This window comes from Malaclemys terrapin, chromosome 23 (genome assembly GCF_027887155.1).
Source record: "Malaclemys terrapin pileata isolate rMalTer1 chromosome 23, rMalTer1.hap1, whole genome shotgun sequence".
Classification (NCBI taxonomy): domain Eukaryota; kingdom Metazoa; phylum Chordata; order Testudines; family Emydidae; genus Malaclemys; species Malaclemys terrapin.
The window spans coordinates 17,294,895-17,310,922 of NC_071527.1; the positions used below are offsets into that span (position 1 = coordinate 17,294,895).

The 16,028-nt window shown below is 57.5% G+C and overlaps 1 protein-coding gene across 2 annotated transcripts in view; it reads right to left on the reverse strand.

The window, feature by feature from the left end:
* Positions 1–16,028, reverse strand: part of CACNA1A (calcium voltage-gated channel subunit alpha1 A) — a 173,760-nt gene that overhangs the window by 3,774 nt on the left and 153,958 nt on the right. Inside the window, exons 45-48 of one of the 2 annotated variants that reach the window (XM_054013050.1) lie at positions 15,766–15,879; positions 10,348–10,383; positions 4,165–4,360; positions 2,466–2,713 (exon numbers count right to left, since the gene is read on the reverse strand). In XM_054013050.1, the coding sequence (XP_053869025.1) occupies positions 2,466–2,713; positions 4,165–4,360; positions 10,348–10,383; positions 15,766–15,879 (594 nt within the window). The remainder of the gene's footprint in view (positions 1–2,465; positions 2,714–4,164; positions 4,361–10,347; positions 10,384–15,765; positions 15,880–16,028) is intronic. The other variant, XM_054013049.1, reaches the window with a different exon arrangement.

The following is a 16,028-nucleotide window of genomic DNA, read 5'->3' on the forward strand; positions in this document are numbered from 1 at the left end:
TGCGGCTGCATGTGTGTGCCCTGAGTGCGCCCGTATCTTTGGGGATGGATGTGTGCCACACATGTGCCCATATCCATGTCTGCATGTGCTATGCATGTGCCCAGCTGTACATATATGCCATGCATGTTGGTGCAGGTGCGCTACCTGTGTGCATATATCTCAGGGCGTGTCAGGTGTGTGCCTATGACCGTGAGCATGTGTCCTGTGTGTGCCTGTCTCTCTGTGCATGTGCCACACAGGTGCCCATATTTATGCACGTGCCATGTGTGTTCCAATCCTGTATCTGTGTGTGTGTGAGGTCTGTGTCCATATCTCTGTGTGTACCAGGCATGTGCGTAGCTCCGTGTGCGTGCCAGGCATGTGCCCGTGGCTCTGTGTGCATGTAGCTCTGTGTGCGTGTGCCAGGCATGTGCCCGTAGCTCGGTGTGCGTGTGCCAGGCGTGTGCCTGTAGCTCTGTGTGAGTATGCCAGGCGTGTGCCTGTAGCTCTGTGTGCGTGCGCCATGCGTGTGGGCCCAGTTTAGGAGCAGCTTCATTCCAAACTTTCCAGAGTCATGAAACCCAGAGGCGTCAGTGGCCACCAGCGTTAAGAACAAAGGGCGCACACCACAGACACTGGATGGCGGGCAGGGGCGCCCCCGGTTCGGTTTTTGGGTCTCTGCTCACCAACCATCTTACCTGCGCCTGCCCCTTGCCGTGACAGCGGAGCCAAACACAACGGACACAGAAATAAAGATGTGACTCAAGACCCGTCGCATGGCGCTCCCGAGAAACAAGCGGGGAAGACCAACAGCTTGGGGAGTGTGGGGGGGTGAGTGGTGAGAATAACCGAAATAAAGGGCTTGAAGAGAGTTCAAAGCGCTCGTCATCGTCTGAGTGACAGGGCATCCCCTCATCAAGCCCCCCCCCCCCCAGCAGCCTCTACATCGTCCCATTCACCCATCCCCCTCTCGCTCACCCCGGTGTCAGTCAGGCAAGGGGGTGTGGTTAGACCGATGTAAACGACCGAGGCCCAGTTCTGATCCTCCTGTCGGCATTCCAGCGAGGGTGAGGGGAAGGGAAAATGTCCCCCGCTCGGCTCACAGTGCATGAGCGTGAGGCCGTGGGAGGCTAGAGTTTGCTCTTGGCTATGCCAGTGTAAATCTGGAGTCACTCCACCCACTTCAGTGGATTTACCCTGGTGTGTACGTGAGCTCAGAATGGGGCCCACTGACTTCCGGCCCTTGGCGGTTTCACCTGATGGTCCCTTTAAATCCACAGCTGGGACTCCGAAATCTGAAAATTGGGGACTCCAGCTGCCAGGAGCTTTTCCACCTCCTGCAGTCCCCCCGCCTTCCTGTGTGTGTGGACAGGAGTGGAGCTGACTCTGGGATCCTCCCAGCATCCCCTGGGCCCTTTCCACATTTCCTACATCGCTCCAATGGCACATGGAGCTCCCTTCCTTCCTGGGATCCCTGGTGCTCCTGTCCATCTCACCCCAGCCTCAGGAACTCCCCAGGGCAGCGGGTGGGCAGCACCAGTGTTTGTTTCGCTGCTTCTGGCTCTCAAGAAGCAGGTGCGGGGTCTTTGGGTCGATCAGCTGCTGGGGGCGAATAAGGGGGAAAGTCCTTCTGGGCCATGCCTTCCTCTGGCGCTCTGGCTCTGGGAGTCACTCAGTCTGTCTGTGACTGGGGACAGGCCCTCCCCCCCCCCCCACCGGACTGCCACTCAGGGATTGGCCAGCTGGGGCGTTATTTCAGTGGGGCTGATATTGTGGGGTTCCCCTCTGGTCAGGGACAAGGGGATGCAGTGTCTGGCTGGGCCCCTGTTCCCCCAATAAATGCTTACGATGATGCCCCCATCCACAGGACAGACCCATAACTTCCCCGACTCTTTGTCCCCCTCTAGTGGCCACATCACCCACCGCAGTCTCTGGTCCTTTACTCCTGCTTTCTAGATGAAGAAGCCACTGGTCTGATCCCCCTGACGGCCCCGCCACAGGCGGGGTTACAAAGTGGTGGTCTGTGCAGGGAAACGGAATCTGTGCAGCCCTTTGAGGTGTGGGCGGAGCTTCCCTATCCAGAGGGTGTGGCTAATTGTGGCTCATTGTCCCCCTCTAGTGGCTAGTGTGAAGGAGCATTCGTGTAGCTGAGACCCTACGAGTCTGTGGCTGCCTGGGAGGTTTGGGCTTTTAGATGCACAGGCCAAGAACAGCCAGGGGTCTTGCTAAGCAAGTGAGTCAGAGCAGCTCCTCCACTCTGGCTCCCAGATCACGAGCCCTCGCCGGATCTGCCCCGAGCTCCAGATAGCACCTGCGACAGGTGTCTGGGTCGGTTCGGGCCTCCAACCCGATCTACTCAGCCTGCTGGCCAGCTGGAACTCGCTCCCCGAGGAGCAGGGAGCTCCGGGCTGGCTCTGCTTCGCCCCCACTCCCCACCCCTGTGCCCATCCCTAACGGTGAAGCAGGGAGAGGAAAGCCAGACCCACCTGCCTGTGGGGCATGTGCTCACGGCCCTCGCTGGGGGATCTGGACCAGCGCCTGTCTCTGGAGCGGGGCCGGCTGTGCTCATGTCTCTCCTGCGAGTAGCGCTCCTTGTCGGAGGAGGGGTGGTGATGGCGGTGATGGTGGTGATGGTGGTGATGCTTCCGGTCCTTGGGTCGTCCTCGCTCCTGGTCTCTTTCTTTGGGAGGTAGGTCGCCCGATGGCGTGGTCATGCTCAGGTCCGTGCCCAGCCCTGCCGTGGGGGGGGAGGGGGAGGCAGAGATTATTACGTGCCTGGAAACCATTTGCCATCAACCCAATTAGCATCTGAGGACAGGAAACACAACAGTCCCATGGCATGTACTAGAGTCCGGTGGCCTGTTACTAGCTGGACATTCACACCATGATAGCTCAGTACCTAGGGCTCACTCATATGGCTGTAAATCAGAAGTGACTCCAGGGAGGTCAATGGGCTGACCCTGGTGTATAACTGGTGTAAGTGAGAGGAGAATCAGCCCATGTAAACACAATCTGATTTCACTGGTATTTACTCTGGATGTACACTGGGGTAACAACAGAGCTCACAGACTCTGACCCCAGTAAAGCGACTGCACAAAAGGTTTGGAACGTTCCCGCTGAAAGGGGCGGGAGGGCGGGGGCGCAGTAGGACAGGCAGTTAACAGGAGGGGGCAGCACACAGCAGTGTTTTAGGTGTAGCCAAGCCCCTGGGACCTGGATGACTATTCAGAAGGCAGCGGAAGCACTTGCGTGCGCTGAACCCATCAGGAATGGGAGATTTCTGCTGCTCCCAGGGGTGAAAGTAAGTCCAGTGACTTACCAGTACGCTGGGGCCAGCGCTGGCCCCTGGAAGGGGCGGGGCCTAGGCCAGAAGGGGCGTGGCCGAGGGAGTCAGAGCCAGGCCCAGCCCACCCTGTAAGGTAAGTGCCCCCCCCACCGGGGTAGCTGCAGTAGCCCGGGGCTCCGGCGGCTATTTAAGAAGGCAGTAGAAGCAGCGGGAGCCCCGGACTTTTCAAATAGCCCCCAGAGCCTCACAGCCCTACCCCAGGGCTCCGGCAGTGGGGCTCTGGTGGCAATTTAAAGGGCCTGGGGCTCCAACCCCTGCTGGGAGCCCCAGGCCCTTTAAATTGCCCCCTGGGGAAGCTGGGCCGCCCCAGTATGGCAAACCAGCGCTTGCCAGTATGCGGTACCGGGGAGTACCGGCTTACTTTCACCTCTGGCTGCTCCCTAGTGCTGGTCGGGCCAGAAACAAGAACCCATATAGTCATCCCAATGAGCCAGCCCTTCTCTAGCCAAGGGTCTCCATGTGCTTCAATGAACTGGGCTTCTCAACCAGCCAGTGAGCTCCAGCCAGCCTCCCCTAAGCCCTCCAGGGGGTGCCAGCTCCAGGCTGGTTGGCTCAGGGCAGCCGTGAATAGGGTATAGGGCAGGACTGGCTGGCTTGGGGGGGCGGGTGTCGGGAAATGGAGATTTTCCCTTCTCAGCAGCACCAGGTGAGGGTCTGGTTCCTGATCTCACTCACACCCAGTCTGCACTGGGTAACACCATGGACTTTGCTTCTGTAGCCCACGGCCACTCGAGGGCAGCAGCTCCCGCGCTTGGGCTAGTCTGACTCCCTCCCTGGCAAGAGCAGAGCGGGTCTAACACAGCCTACAGACCGCGCATCCCCCCCAACAGCCGGGCCACCTGTGTCCACGTCCGCGTAGCGGCTGAGCGAGCGCTCCGAGGCCCGGTGGCTCCGCTCCCTCCGCCGCTGGTGGTGCCGCTGGTTCTCCTCGGGGACGACCCTCTCCAAGGAGTAGTCGTCCAGCCGGATGCCTTTGGCGCGCGAGTGGCCCAGCATGGAGGCAGAGCGCTTCATGGGGCTGGCGTCCGTGATCGTCTGCAAAGGAAATGACAGACCCAGACCCATAGATTTATGTGACGCTGCGGGGGGACGGGGGAGCCTGCGGGAAGGGGGAGGGGTAACAGGGATGGAGTTACAAACAAATGCCGACTAATCCTATTGAAACGACGTCTCTCTGTCCTTCCACCCACGTCTCCATCACTCTCTATCCCATGGAGATCTCGATAGAGTCATGCATGGAACTGTCTATAGATCTGTCTGTCCACCCAAGGGTCTGCGGAGCCATCTGTCCACCCATGGACCTATGACATTGCACGGCTGGTTCTCCCTCATCCTAAGGGAGGTGGAGAACCCTCCGTTCCCACTGAGCTCAGCACCTTGAAGGACTGGGCCCTAAGCCAGGCCCCCAGACCTAGCAGAGGAAGGTCTAACACGATCCAATGGCTGGAAGTTGAAGCTAGGAAAATTCAGACTGGCAACACGGCATCCATTTTTCATGGTGAGAGTAATTACCCACTCAAAGAATTCACCAAGGGTCATGGTGGCGTCTCCATCCCTGAGAATTTTGAAATCAGGACTGGATGAGTTTCTAAAAGCGCTGCTCTAGGAAATCTCCGGCTTGGGTTAGCCAAGGGGTCAGATGGGATGATCACAATGGTCCCTTCTGGCCTTGGCATCAACAACTCTATGAACCCACCTTCGAAAGGCCTCATAGATGGGATGGCTGGGCTGGGGGAAGTGTGGGGGCCTCACCGCCATGGGGCCCGGGAGATTGAGAGGCTGCTTTGCCGGGCTCAGGAATGCCCCCTCCCTGGGCCCACGGCCTGTGATGGCCACACCCACCCCTCCGTGTCACGTACTGGGAGGGTCTGGACGTGGCCCCTCTCCCAGGTGGATCAGTGGGTCGTCTCTCGCTGCAGGAGGGACCCATCCATGAGCCCTGTGGTTCTGGCACTAGTTGTGGACCTCAGAGAGGGATGTATGACCCCGGGGTTCCAATTCTTGGGGCTCTTCGCCCCTGGGGCTCGGGGACCTCAACTGGGGAGCTAGCGGCTCTCAGTTCTAGGATTCTGTCACACTGGTGCCTTGGGCCCATTGTCTCTGTGAACCCTCTCCCCCATGAGGCTATTTGGGGGGTCGGGGGAGCGAATGCAGCAGCAGGACATGGCAGGGGGGTGATCTGATCAGCACTGCAGGGCTGGGTGAGATAACAGTTTGGCTTTCTCTTACGATGAAGATCTCAAATTACCACCCGTGCAGTAAACCTCCCGGACACGCCCCCCCGCCCGCCCTGTTGGTAAGGATTGTTCTCCCCATTGTATGGAGGGGGAAACTGAGGCACAGGGAAAGGCGATGACTCACCCAAAATCCAACAGCAAGTCTGTGGCAGAGCTGGGAATGGAACCCAGGAGTCCTGTGGTCTAACCACTACACCACACTCAAGTCAGACAGAGAACCCAGGACGCCTGGCTCCCGATTAAGCTCTAACCATTACATACTCTGTTCTTCTCAGTCCGCTATGGCTTGTTGGGTTTCCCACTCTAGGTGCCACTCTCCATAGCCAGGCAAACTGAAGGATTGTGTCTCTTGCTACTTGGGTTCCTTCCCGCGGGACGATCCCATCATGTCTACGGCTGGGAAGGAGGGTGTAAATGCCATGGGCTGGCCCGCAGGAACCCAGTCAAAGGCCCTCGCTGTCTGCACTGGCTCAGGCCGGTGCGATGGTTTGTGGCCAGCTGGAGAGCCTGGGAAGCACAGCCCACAAAAATGCAACATTCCCACCAAGCGGGAGCTGTCCTGTTCCTCTCCCCTGGTGAGGCCACCACGGCCGTCCCGCTGAGGGGCCCAAGCAGGGGCAGCATCGCTGTGTGCGGCCAGCACAGCATTCGAAAGGGTGGAGAGGACTTGTAGGGGGCTTCCAAGAGACTCGGTGATCTCCAGTATGTCCGGGAGGCTCCAGCACCCAGCGGGGATGTGGAACTGACCTCAACCACAACCCTCCTGGGAGTATCAGCAGGGCCCCTCCTCACAGGCATTGCTCCTCCAGGGCACCCAGCAGCAGGATCTACAGGTGAAGTGACTCCGGAGACACACCGTCCCCAGTGACATCTACGGGCAAAGAGCTTCCAGATACACCCAGGAGACACCGTCCCCAGTGGCATCTACAGGCAAAGAGCTTCCAGATACACCCAGGAGACACCATCGCCAGTGACATCTACAGGCGAAGAGCTTCCAGATACACCCAGGAGACACCATTGCCAGTGGCATCTACAGGCAAAGTGCTTCCAGGTACACCCAGGAGACACCGTCGCCAGTGACATCTACAGGCAAAGAACTTCCACCCAGTGCCTCCGGAGACACCCATGAGACACCATCGCCAATGACATCTACAGGCAAAGACCTTCCAGGTACACCCAGGAGACACCATCGCCAGTGACATCTACAGGCAAAGTGCCTCCGGAGACACCCAGGAGGCCTTATCCTCTATACCCAAAGACCCTCCAGCAACACTAGATGGAGCTGGTCAGGCGAGGGGCCCTGCAGCTCAGGGATACAATGGGGAAAAAGCATGTCCTTAGAGCAGGGAGCTGAGAATCAGGCCCATTGTACAGCAATCCCAGGCTGATCTGTTCAAACCTGGGAGGGGGCATCAGTGCTACAGTGTGGGAAGGAGAATCCCAGCACTGACACCTCCCCTGCCCCTTCCCCTTTTCCCACACACAACCAGGATGGCTATTTCCATTCAAAAGAGCTACGGGACCACAAAGGGGACTGCCCCGTAGAGAAGCTCTGGCTGCCTCTCCCTGTTGTGGGGCAGAAGCATACACAGCAGACTGGGAGGCTCCTTCCAAGCACTAATTAAGCCTCACAAACACACCCTAGGAGAGAGAGCACAGTTACCGGAGGGTAAACTGAGGCACAGTGAGTAAGCAGAATCCAGGAGTCATGAGTTCCAGTCCCCCTGATCTAACCAAGAAACCCCACTCCTTCTCCCAGAGCTGGAACAGAACCCAGGAGTCCTGACGCCCAGCCCCCTGCTCTAACCACCAGACCCCACTACCCTCTTACAGACAGGAACAGAACCCAGGTGTCCTGGCGCCCAGCCCCTGCCCTCACCACTAGACTCCACTCTCCTCACAGCACCAGGCACAGACCCCTGGTGTCCTGGCTCCAGCCCCCTCTCTTTTAAACACTAGCTGCCTGTCTCCCTGTCGCCTGCACTTTGTGTGTCATTGACCTCGGGGTAGCAAACACTCCCACTCCGGAGCATTTCACGCCTGCTTCGCACTCACTGCTCCGGCAGCTGGCAAAGCCCCCAGCTCCCAGGGGAGAACTCCCCCACCACATGCCCCACGGGGGGGCTTTCAGCCCATGGCTGGGAGGGCACAGAGATGGTGGAAGCCAGTTTTGCCTCCTCCTCCCCTAGGCTGCACCTCCCTGGAGTCACAAGAGCGTGGGGCCACGGCCCATCTTTCCGTTCTGTGTCTGGACAGCCCAGGCAGAGTGGGGGCCGGGGCCATGACTGGCGCTTCTGACCGCTACCGTAATACACCTAATAAAAAACATACAGGCCCAGCACAAAGAGGTCTTGGTTCATGACTAGGCTACTGTAATACACCTAATAAATAATGTACAGAGCCTAGCGCGGTGAGGGCGTGGTCCCTGTCTGGGGCTCATAGGCCCTACCGCAATCCACAGAATAACACAGACTCTCAGCCCCTTTGCCCTGGGGTATGTGCCACCCCGAGGGGAACTGTGTAGACTAGGGAAACAGGGTGTTAGCAAACCCCTTTAAACTGACGTGGTTGGAAACGACCGTGCAGACTGACCTGCCAAATGCACCAGCTGGTCACGGTCAGCCTGGGGGCGCTGAGACCTTGGCCAAGTATGTAGGGGTGTAGCTAGGCCAGGATCCCGTACCACCAAAGCGCTCCTGATACAAGCAAAGCTGTGCCTTTCCCACGACGGCTCAGCCCGGCCCCAGCGAGCAAAACAAGCTAGCCCAGTGAAAGCAGTTTTGCCAATATAAGTGCACCTGCGCTAGGGGATTCTGCCAGCACAGCTGTGTTGGTCTGGGAACCCCGCCCTTCACACCCCCAGCTGACAGAGCAATGCCGGCAGAAATCTGTACTGTAGCCTCCGCCTTTGTCTACACTTGTTGTCCTGGTTCAGCTACGCCGGATTAGTTAAAGCCATAAAACCCGAGTGTGGACGCAGTGCTGTAGGCGTATAGCTTACTACCACTGCTTACTAGTACAGCTATTCCCATTAGCTATACTGGGTCACGACACCTTTATACTGGTTTAAGGCACCTTTATGCCAGTATAACTGGACCCACACTAGGAATTGTATCAGTATATTGGTAAAAATCCCCTCCCTAGCGGAGATGGGCACCACAGGACAAACACTGCGTGGAGAGCTGGCTAAGGGCATGTCTACCCTGCAATCATGGGGCGTGCCGAGCTCACCCGGCCAGACCTGAGCTATCGGTAATCTAACTCGCCTGGGTACTGCGGGGGTCGCGTCAGGGCAGGCCAGCTGCCCCAGTAATTACCCAGCGCTCCAGCTGCGGTTGTACAGCCTGCGCTGAGACCTGGGCAATCGCAAGTCCACGGCTCCAGGATCCGAGTTCGCTAGGTCATACTGGGCCATGTCTGCAGTCTCAGCCTGTGGCTGTAGTGTAGACGTCCCCTTAGTTACAATTCAGCCAGCTAAAGTGGTTCCAGGCGTGTTCTCTTCTGTCCACACCAGTCTCCGGCAGCTTGCTAGAGGTTGCGGTGCTTTAATACAATGTGTTTGACGTCACATCGTTTAGCCTTGTCTTCATGGGGGAGATTTCCTGGCATAGCTAGAGCGGAATAAAGCTGCCACTTCTGCCACAACATATCCTGGCATAGCACCGCAGCCCCCTCCCCCGGTGCAGATATTCCAGTCCGAAATCGAAGTGACTTTCCCATAGAGTGCCCAGCTGGGGATGCCAGTCAATTTCTCCAGGGAGACCAGCCTTAGGGAACCTGGTGTATGGATGAGGCCTAAAAACACGTTAGTTCTGGTGTGCCAGGGCTTGTCTACACTGGAAAGTTCATTTGGATTAAGGCGGGGGTGAGTGATAGCATGAGAGCGATTGCGGAGTAACTCCAGGTGCAGACCAGCCGGTAGCTGACACCATCTGTTCTCTAGCCCGGCACGTCCTTTCCTCCCGAGCTGGCGATCGCAGCCTACCATGCGCTAAGCACGAGCAGCACTGTCTTCCAGAGCTGGGAGTAGACCCAGGCTCCGGCTGCCTGCTGCTCTCGCCATTCGACTGAGCACACGTGGCCAAGGGCAGTTTGGAAGGATCCCCAAGGGAGGTCGTGGAGTCACCTGGCCCTGGGATAAGGCTGGGGGAAGAGAGGAGGTGACAGCTGAGGAAGAAGCCCAGGATGGAGGAAGGGGAGAGACCCCTGGTGGGAAAGGGGCCTGGCTCCCACAGGACAGTAGCAGAGAGCAGGGTGTAGAAGGGCGGCGTAGATCAGACAATGGGAGCTGATGGGGACCAGCATCCGGCAGGGTCAGGTCTCGCAGACCACTCCTTCGCCATCCCCTCCTGGGGATGGCAGGACGGCCTGTGATGGGCGGAGCTGGTCCCCAGCAGGGGAGAGATGGCAAGGGAGCCCTCAGAGGGGGATAGAGCCAAAGCCAAGGACAGAGGCAGCCAGAGAGAAGGCGAGATCAACACAGAGCAGTTCCCAAAAGGCTGCCCCTTCCTGGAGCGCTGGGGCTGCCTCCGGAGCTCCCTTTGGCTGGGACGAGAGAGAGAGGAACGCAGCCCACTAGCCTAGGTGGTGTGCAATGAACCGGACGTGGCAGACAGAAGAGGACGGAGATCAGAGCGAGAGCCGTGGAGGAGGGGAAAGGGACGGATGGAGAGACAGACAGGCTAGCTAGATGTGTATGGGGACAGATCAAGGGAGGGAGGAGGCGAGCGGGGGATCGGGGGCATGGAGTGAGTGGCACTGGAGAGCCCCCGCCACGGTACATACACTGAGATTATTTCCTCGGGATCGCACCTTCCTCCTCTGCCAGAGCCAGACAAGACGGTGCACACAGAAAGGGAAAGAGAGAGAGAAGAAAATAAATATAAAGGCAAAGAAGGGGACTTGGGAGGGGGGCGGGAGGACACCAGGAAGGGCGGGGGGTGGGGAGGGGAGAAGAGACTCGGTTATCGGTCAGTTACAGATGGGGGCTTCTTCCATCCTGCAGCCACGCGTGCTCCCAGCACCCAAGCCAAGCAAGGGGGCAGGCAGAGGCCCCAGAGGACGGAGGGGGAGCGGGACGCATGGCGTGAGCAGCGGAGGATGAGAACAGCGCGGGCAGGAGCAGCCCCCCCCCAGCCCCCCACTCCTGTGCATGCCGCAACAGAGCAGGCTCCAGCCACCCTGCGTCCCAGCCGTGCCGCTGTTAAAAGCTGCAGTGTCACTGCTTGGATCGACCTAGGCCCCCTGGCCCTGTGAGCCTGACCCAACGCCTGCTGCTCTCCCGGGAGATGCGTTGGGATGGGCCCTCGCTCCGCAGCCCCGGGGGTGGCGTGCTGTGCCCCGGCCTAGCCCCCCCGCAGGTGGGGAGCGCCAAAGGAGCTCAGCGGCGAGGAAGCAGCGGGCTGAAGTGGCTGAGTCTGCAGACAGGTGGGATTTGATCACCCCCCTCCACTGGCACACGGGGCATTAGATAAAGCCGGGGGGAGGGCAGAGCATGGCAGAAGAACCTCAAGTTGGGGGCAAGTGGGAGGGTCTGTAGCAGCTACCCAGCCGAGCTGTCGGCTTTGGGGGAATCCCTTATTCCCCCACCCCCAAATGGTGATTACTCGGATCCAGCACCTGGCTCTAAGGGAAGTGGAGCTGCTGCCCAGTCCCTGGTGACTACGTGTCCAGTCACCATTGCTAACTGTCCTTAAAACCAGTCAGGGCACAGGAGCGACAGTAGAAGCGGCCCTTCTCATTCACCACCTCGTCTCAGAGTGATGCCTGCAGGGGTTGCAAGCTCCGGCCGCCAGAGCTCCCCTGGGGGTACGGAAGGATTTTAGTGATGGGGTGATGGAGACAGAGAAGGGAAGAGACTCACCCAGGGCCACACACTGAGTCAGTGACAGAGACAGGAAAAAAAAATCCAGGAGTCCTGACTCCCAGCCCCTACTCTAACCACTAGACCTCACTCCCCTCCCAGAGCTGGATACTGAATCCAGGAATCTGGACTCCCAGCCCCCTCTACTCTAACCATTAGACCACACGATGTGTAGGGAACGCTAATCAGTTCAGGGTCTGTTGGCTGGGCCCCTGCGTTGCTATGGGGGCAGGATGGAGCCGGACCAGCTCTGTGAGAATCAGCTCTCCCTGACCCCCTCACCCCTGGCTGTGTGGGATGGTGCGTGGCCAGGCCCACCCACCGCACTGTGCTCCCCACTCTCCTAGCCCAGCCAGGAGGGGAGACTCAAGGGTGGAGGGCCCAAGGGACAGCTTGAGGGGTGGAGGCGGACCCAAGACCCTTCCCCTCCTTCCTTCGGGCCCTAAGGAACAGTGCAGCCTTTAGCAGGTGTCTCGCCCTCCTCCCGCCCTGGCCCAAAGGCCAATGGCTACCCACGAAGCTCGCTAAAAAGCTCATGCAACAAGGCAATGAAAATCAGAGCACACAAGTCACTCACTGCCCCAACCGCCTGCAGAGCCCTCAGCCTTCTGGGCCCCGGTGCGGGTTTGACCGATCCTGCCTCCGAGTGGCCACGCGGTGTCTGTCTAGCTCCACAGCAACCAAGCCCAACCGTTAGCTGGCAGTGGGACCCGCCCCCGAGTCCCTTAAAGGTAAGGCCATTTTGGGGGGACTAGCTCCCGGTAGCTCCGATTTGCCACCGACCGGGTAGAAACCCCTGCCAGTCAAGGGATCTGGGCCACGCTCTACCTTGGTTTACAGGGGCATAAACCGAGGGAGAATTTGGCAGGTTAGACACAAACTTTTCAGGCTCAAGAAGTATTGGCGGTGACGGGAGTTTTTAATCTTGACATTGCGATATGTCACTGCTGTCCCTTGCACCCACACGCCCCACGCCCACCCACCCGGGTGTACTTAGCTCCGCGCTACGGAGACTGCCCAGGTCAATGCTCCTCTGCGCCTCAGTATGCGAAGAATGACACCTGCTTTGGGCATGCGTACCAACACCCCATCCCCCAAGCCACGCTCAGGGTTGCGGCATTGGGAAGGCGCCCAGGATGGCCTGGGCGGGGGGGTGTTTCTGTTGCTCTGAAGCATGCTTCATGCCAACATGGGAAGCTCATGTTAGAAGCTCGATGGAACCAGCAGTGGCAATGATCTTTGCTCAGATGGCGGCCGCGCTGCGCTCGGATGCATTGCGACAGTATGAGTTCGCCTTCAGCGGAGGGAGAGGGTCACCTGAGTCAATCACGCGCATGTAACACGCGGGCACGGACAGGCCAGGGTTGGCTCTCAGCCCTGCGTGGAACCGAGAGGTGAAACCCACCCAACAGCTTCAAAGCAACCGACGAACGTTAACACGTGACACCTCACAATGCTCCCACCCACCGGGCTGGTAAGCCAGATCGCCCCCTGTTTTGAACAGGGGGAAACTGAGGCACAGACCGGGGAGGTGACTCGTCCCAGGTCACACGGTGAGGCAGCAGCAGAACTGGGATGAGAACCCAGGAGTCCTGACTCCCAGTCCTCTGCTCTGACCACTAGAGATGATCTCTCCCATAGCCAAGGAAAGAGGCCAGGAGTGCACGGCACAAAAAATCTGGTCCCCACCAACCCCCCACTTCGGACTAAGGTACGCAAATTCAGCTCGGTTACAACAGCCTCCCCTCTGGCGCGGGCTGCTGAACAGGGCTCTCTTTGGGGCCTGCCCCTGCTGCTCCTTTGGTCACCAGAGGGGGGCGCTAGAAAAGTGACATAACATTATGAGCAAGCTTTGGTTACTGATACAAAGTGAGACAATGACTCTTGCGACTCATCGATATTCTGGAGGGGAAACTGCAGCGTCAGGGTTACTGAGTTGTTGTCCCAGCAACAGACCGCGACGTCATGGTAACAGAGACTGCAGTGTCACGGTAACATGGACCATGGCTTGGATCTCACAGTTATGGAGAGCATAGTAATACGGTTCTGGAGATGCTGTTGTTATGGTTCGACGGGTTAAAGTGGGCTTGCACCTTCCAGGCATTTGCTCTTAGGAGATGCAGCACAGAATCTAGCTTCTCCCAAAGGAAGGGTCAATTTCACCCATTGGTAAAATGCAGCCACCTCTGGGGTGGAGCACAGCAGCTGCTTAGTGCAGAGCAAGGCTACACAGCAGTTTAGGGAAAGACATGAAGAAAGAATTCTGCATCCAACTGGAATCACAGGAGGAACTTAGGGAAGCAGCTGAAATTGAAATCTGGCTGGGACAAATGTCCCAACCCCTAGGAATAGCGCAATGGGATTTTTAACAGCCTCATCTCAATGGATTGCGACTTTAAGCATCATCTCCTGCCGCACAGCACCTTCTAGCATTCCTCCCCTCCGTCCCCCATCATCCTCTGCTGAATCAACACCACCTGCTGGAACTTTCCCGTGAGGTCTCCCAAGTGGGGACCCGGCCCACCCCTGCTTAGCAAGTGAATTGCCAGCAGTTCTCAGCACGGGGTGGCATTGCTGCTGGAGACAACGAAAGCCAATGTCCAAAGTCACTTTTACTGAGTCGGAGCTGGGAGGTGATTTTTCCCATCTAAGGCTTTGGTGAGACTGACACTGGAATAGTGGGTCCAGGTCTGGAGCGTCCACACTATAAAAACGATGCTGAAAAACTGGAAAAGGTGCAGAGGAGTGTCATAAAAACAATCCGAGGGCTGCAGAATTTCCTGGCAGGGAGAGACATACTTGTTCACCTTAGCCTCTAAGGATAGAACCAGAAACAACGGGTTTAAACTGCAGCAAGGGAGGTCTAGATTGGACATTAGGAAAAAGTTCCTAACTGTCAGGGTGGTTAAACACTGGAACAAATTGCCTAGGGAGGTTGTGGAATCTCCGTCTCTGGAGATATTTAAGAGTAGGTTAGATAAATGTCTATTAGGGATGGTCTAGGCAGTATTTGGTCCTGCCATGCGGGCAGGGGACTGGACTCGATGACCTCTCGAGGTCCCTTCCAGTCCTATAATCTATGAATCTATGAATCTATGAATACGGAGCTGATCAACAAGAAGATTGAGAGGTCAGAGGTGATTTGATTACGGGGCCCGGGGAGAGAATCCGGGGCACTGAAGGGCTCTTCACTCTAGCAGAGAAAGGCAGAAGAACCACCACTGGCTGGAAGATAAAGCCAGACAGACCCACATTTGGGTGTACTGAGCTCCTTCAGACTCAAGGGAAGGAGCAATTAAGCCCCTTTGTGGAGCAGAGAGAGGAACAGACAATGGAGAGACTGCCCAAGACAAAAGGCAGATCAGAGCTAACCTGTGTGGACTGGTCTGTCTTCTCTGCATGGTTAATTCAGGTGTGAGCACCCCCACTGCAAAGCTTGACCTGAATGCCTCTCTCCTCCCGGGTTCTGCTCTCACGCAGGTGTGGCATGGCTCTGTCTGCTGAGATGCAGTGGGATTCTTTCCAAGTCAGTGGCAGGAGAACGTATCTGTCTGTTAGGAGGAATTGTGGGAAGGGCACCGAAGAACTAGCAGGTTCCAGACTGAGTTAAAGCAGAGCCTGGGTTCTAACTCCCATCCCCAACCGAGTCAAATAGCCAGGACTTAAAGCCCTTCCAAACCCAGGTCCGAGGATGGTAGGAGGGTTTGGGCTAAAACCCAGCTAAGAACCAGGTTCCATGGGCAGTGAAGACATGCCCAAAGAGGCAGGAAGCCAGTAGCAGTGAAGCAGAGAGACAGAGCCTGCTGAAGTGGCACGCTGGGGATTCCTGAACGAGGAACCCGCCTGCTGTTGTTCAGGGAAACAGGACTTGGAGTAAATATGTTTTTTGTAACTAAAACCAGATCACACCAAAGAACAGCCCTGACTCGAACCATCAATTTCTTCTCTGAATGGAGACAACCCTGCAAAGCTGCCACACGGGCCAAAGGGGCAACAAACGCTTTGGCCAAACACAAGTTCTTGGGCTCAGTGCAGGGGTAACTGGGCAAGGTTCTCTCCCCTGTGACGGGCGGGCGATCAGCCTCGATGAGCTAATGGTCTCTTCTGGTCTGGCACTCTAGGGTGCTATGAATTTCAAAAGGTATCTCTTGCAATCTGGGCCCAACCCTGAGTCCTCGCAAGGGATTGGTTCACTTTGTATCAGTCCGGGAGCGATTCCCCGTTTGAAACGCACTTGAATGAGAAATTCCCCGATTTCGGGGGACGACCCGGGCTCCCAGCAGGATGTCAGTGTGTTTGGCAGTGGAATCCCTGGATGGTTCCAAAAAAAAGCCCCTCACCTGGTTTTCAGCGGGGAGTCGCGGCATGGAGGCCGCCCGGCCGTGCCCTTCCATGGGGAGGTAGTGGTCGCTGTCTGAGTAGCCGTCCTTCCCAATCTCTCTCATCTCCACAGACTGCAGAGGGCAAGGCAAAAAGAGGGTCACCCGATAAAGGAGCGTCACCCCCATTTTACAAGTGGGGAAACTGAGGCACACAGCGGGGCAGGGACTTGTCAGAAGTCCTTCACAAGTCAGGGATACCCTGGGAATAGAACCCAGGAGTC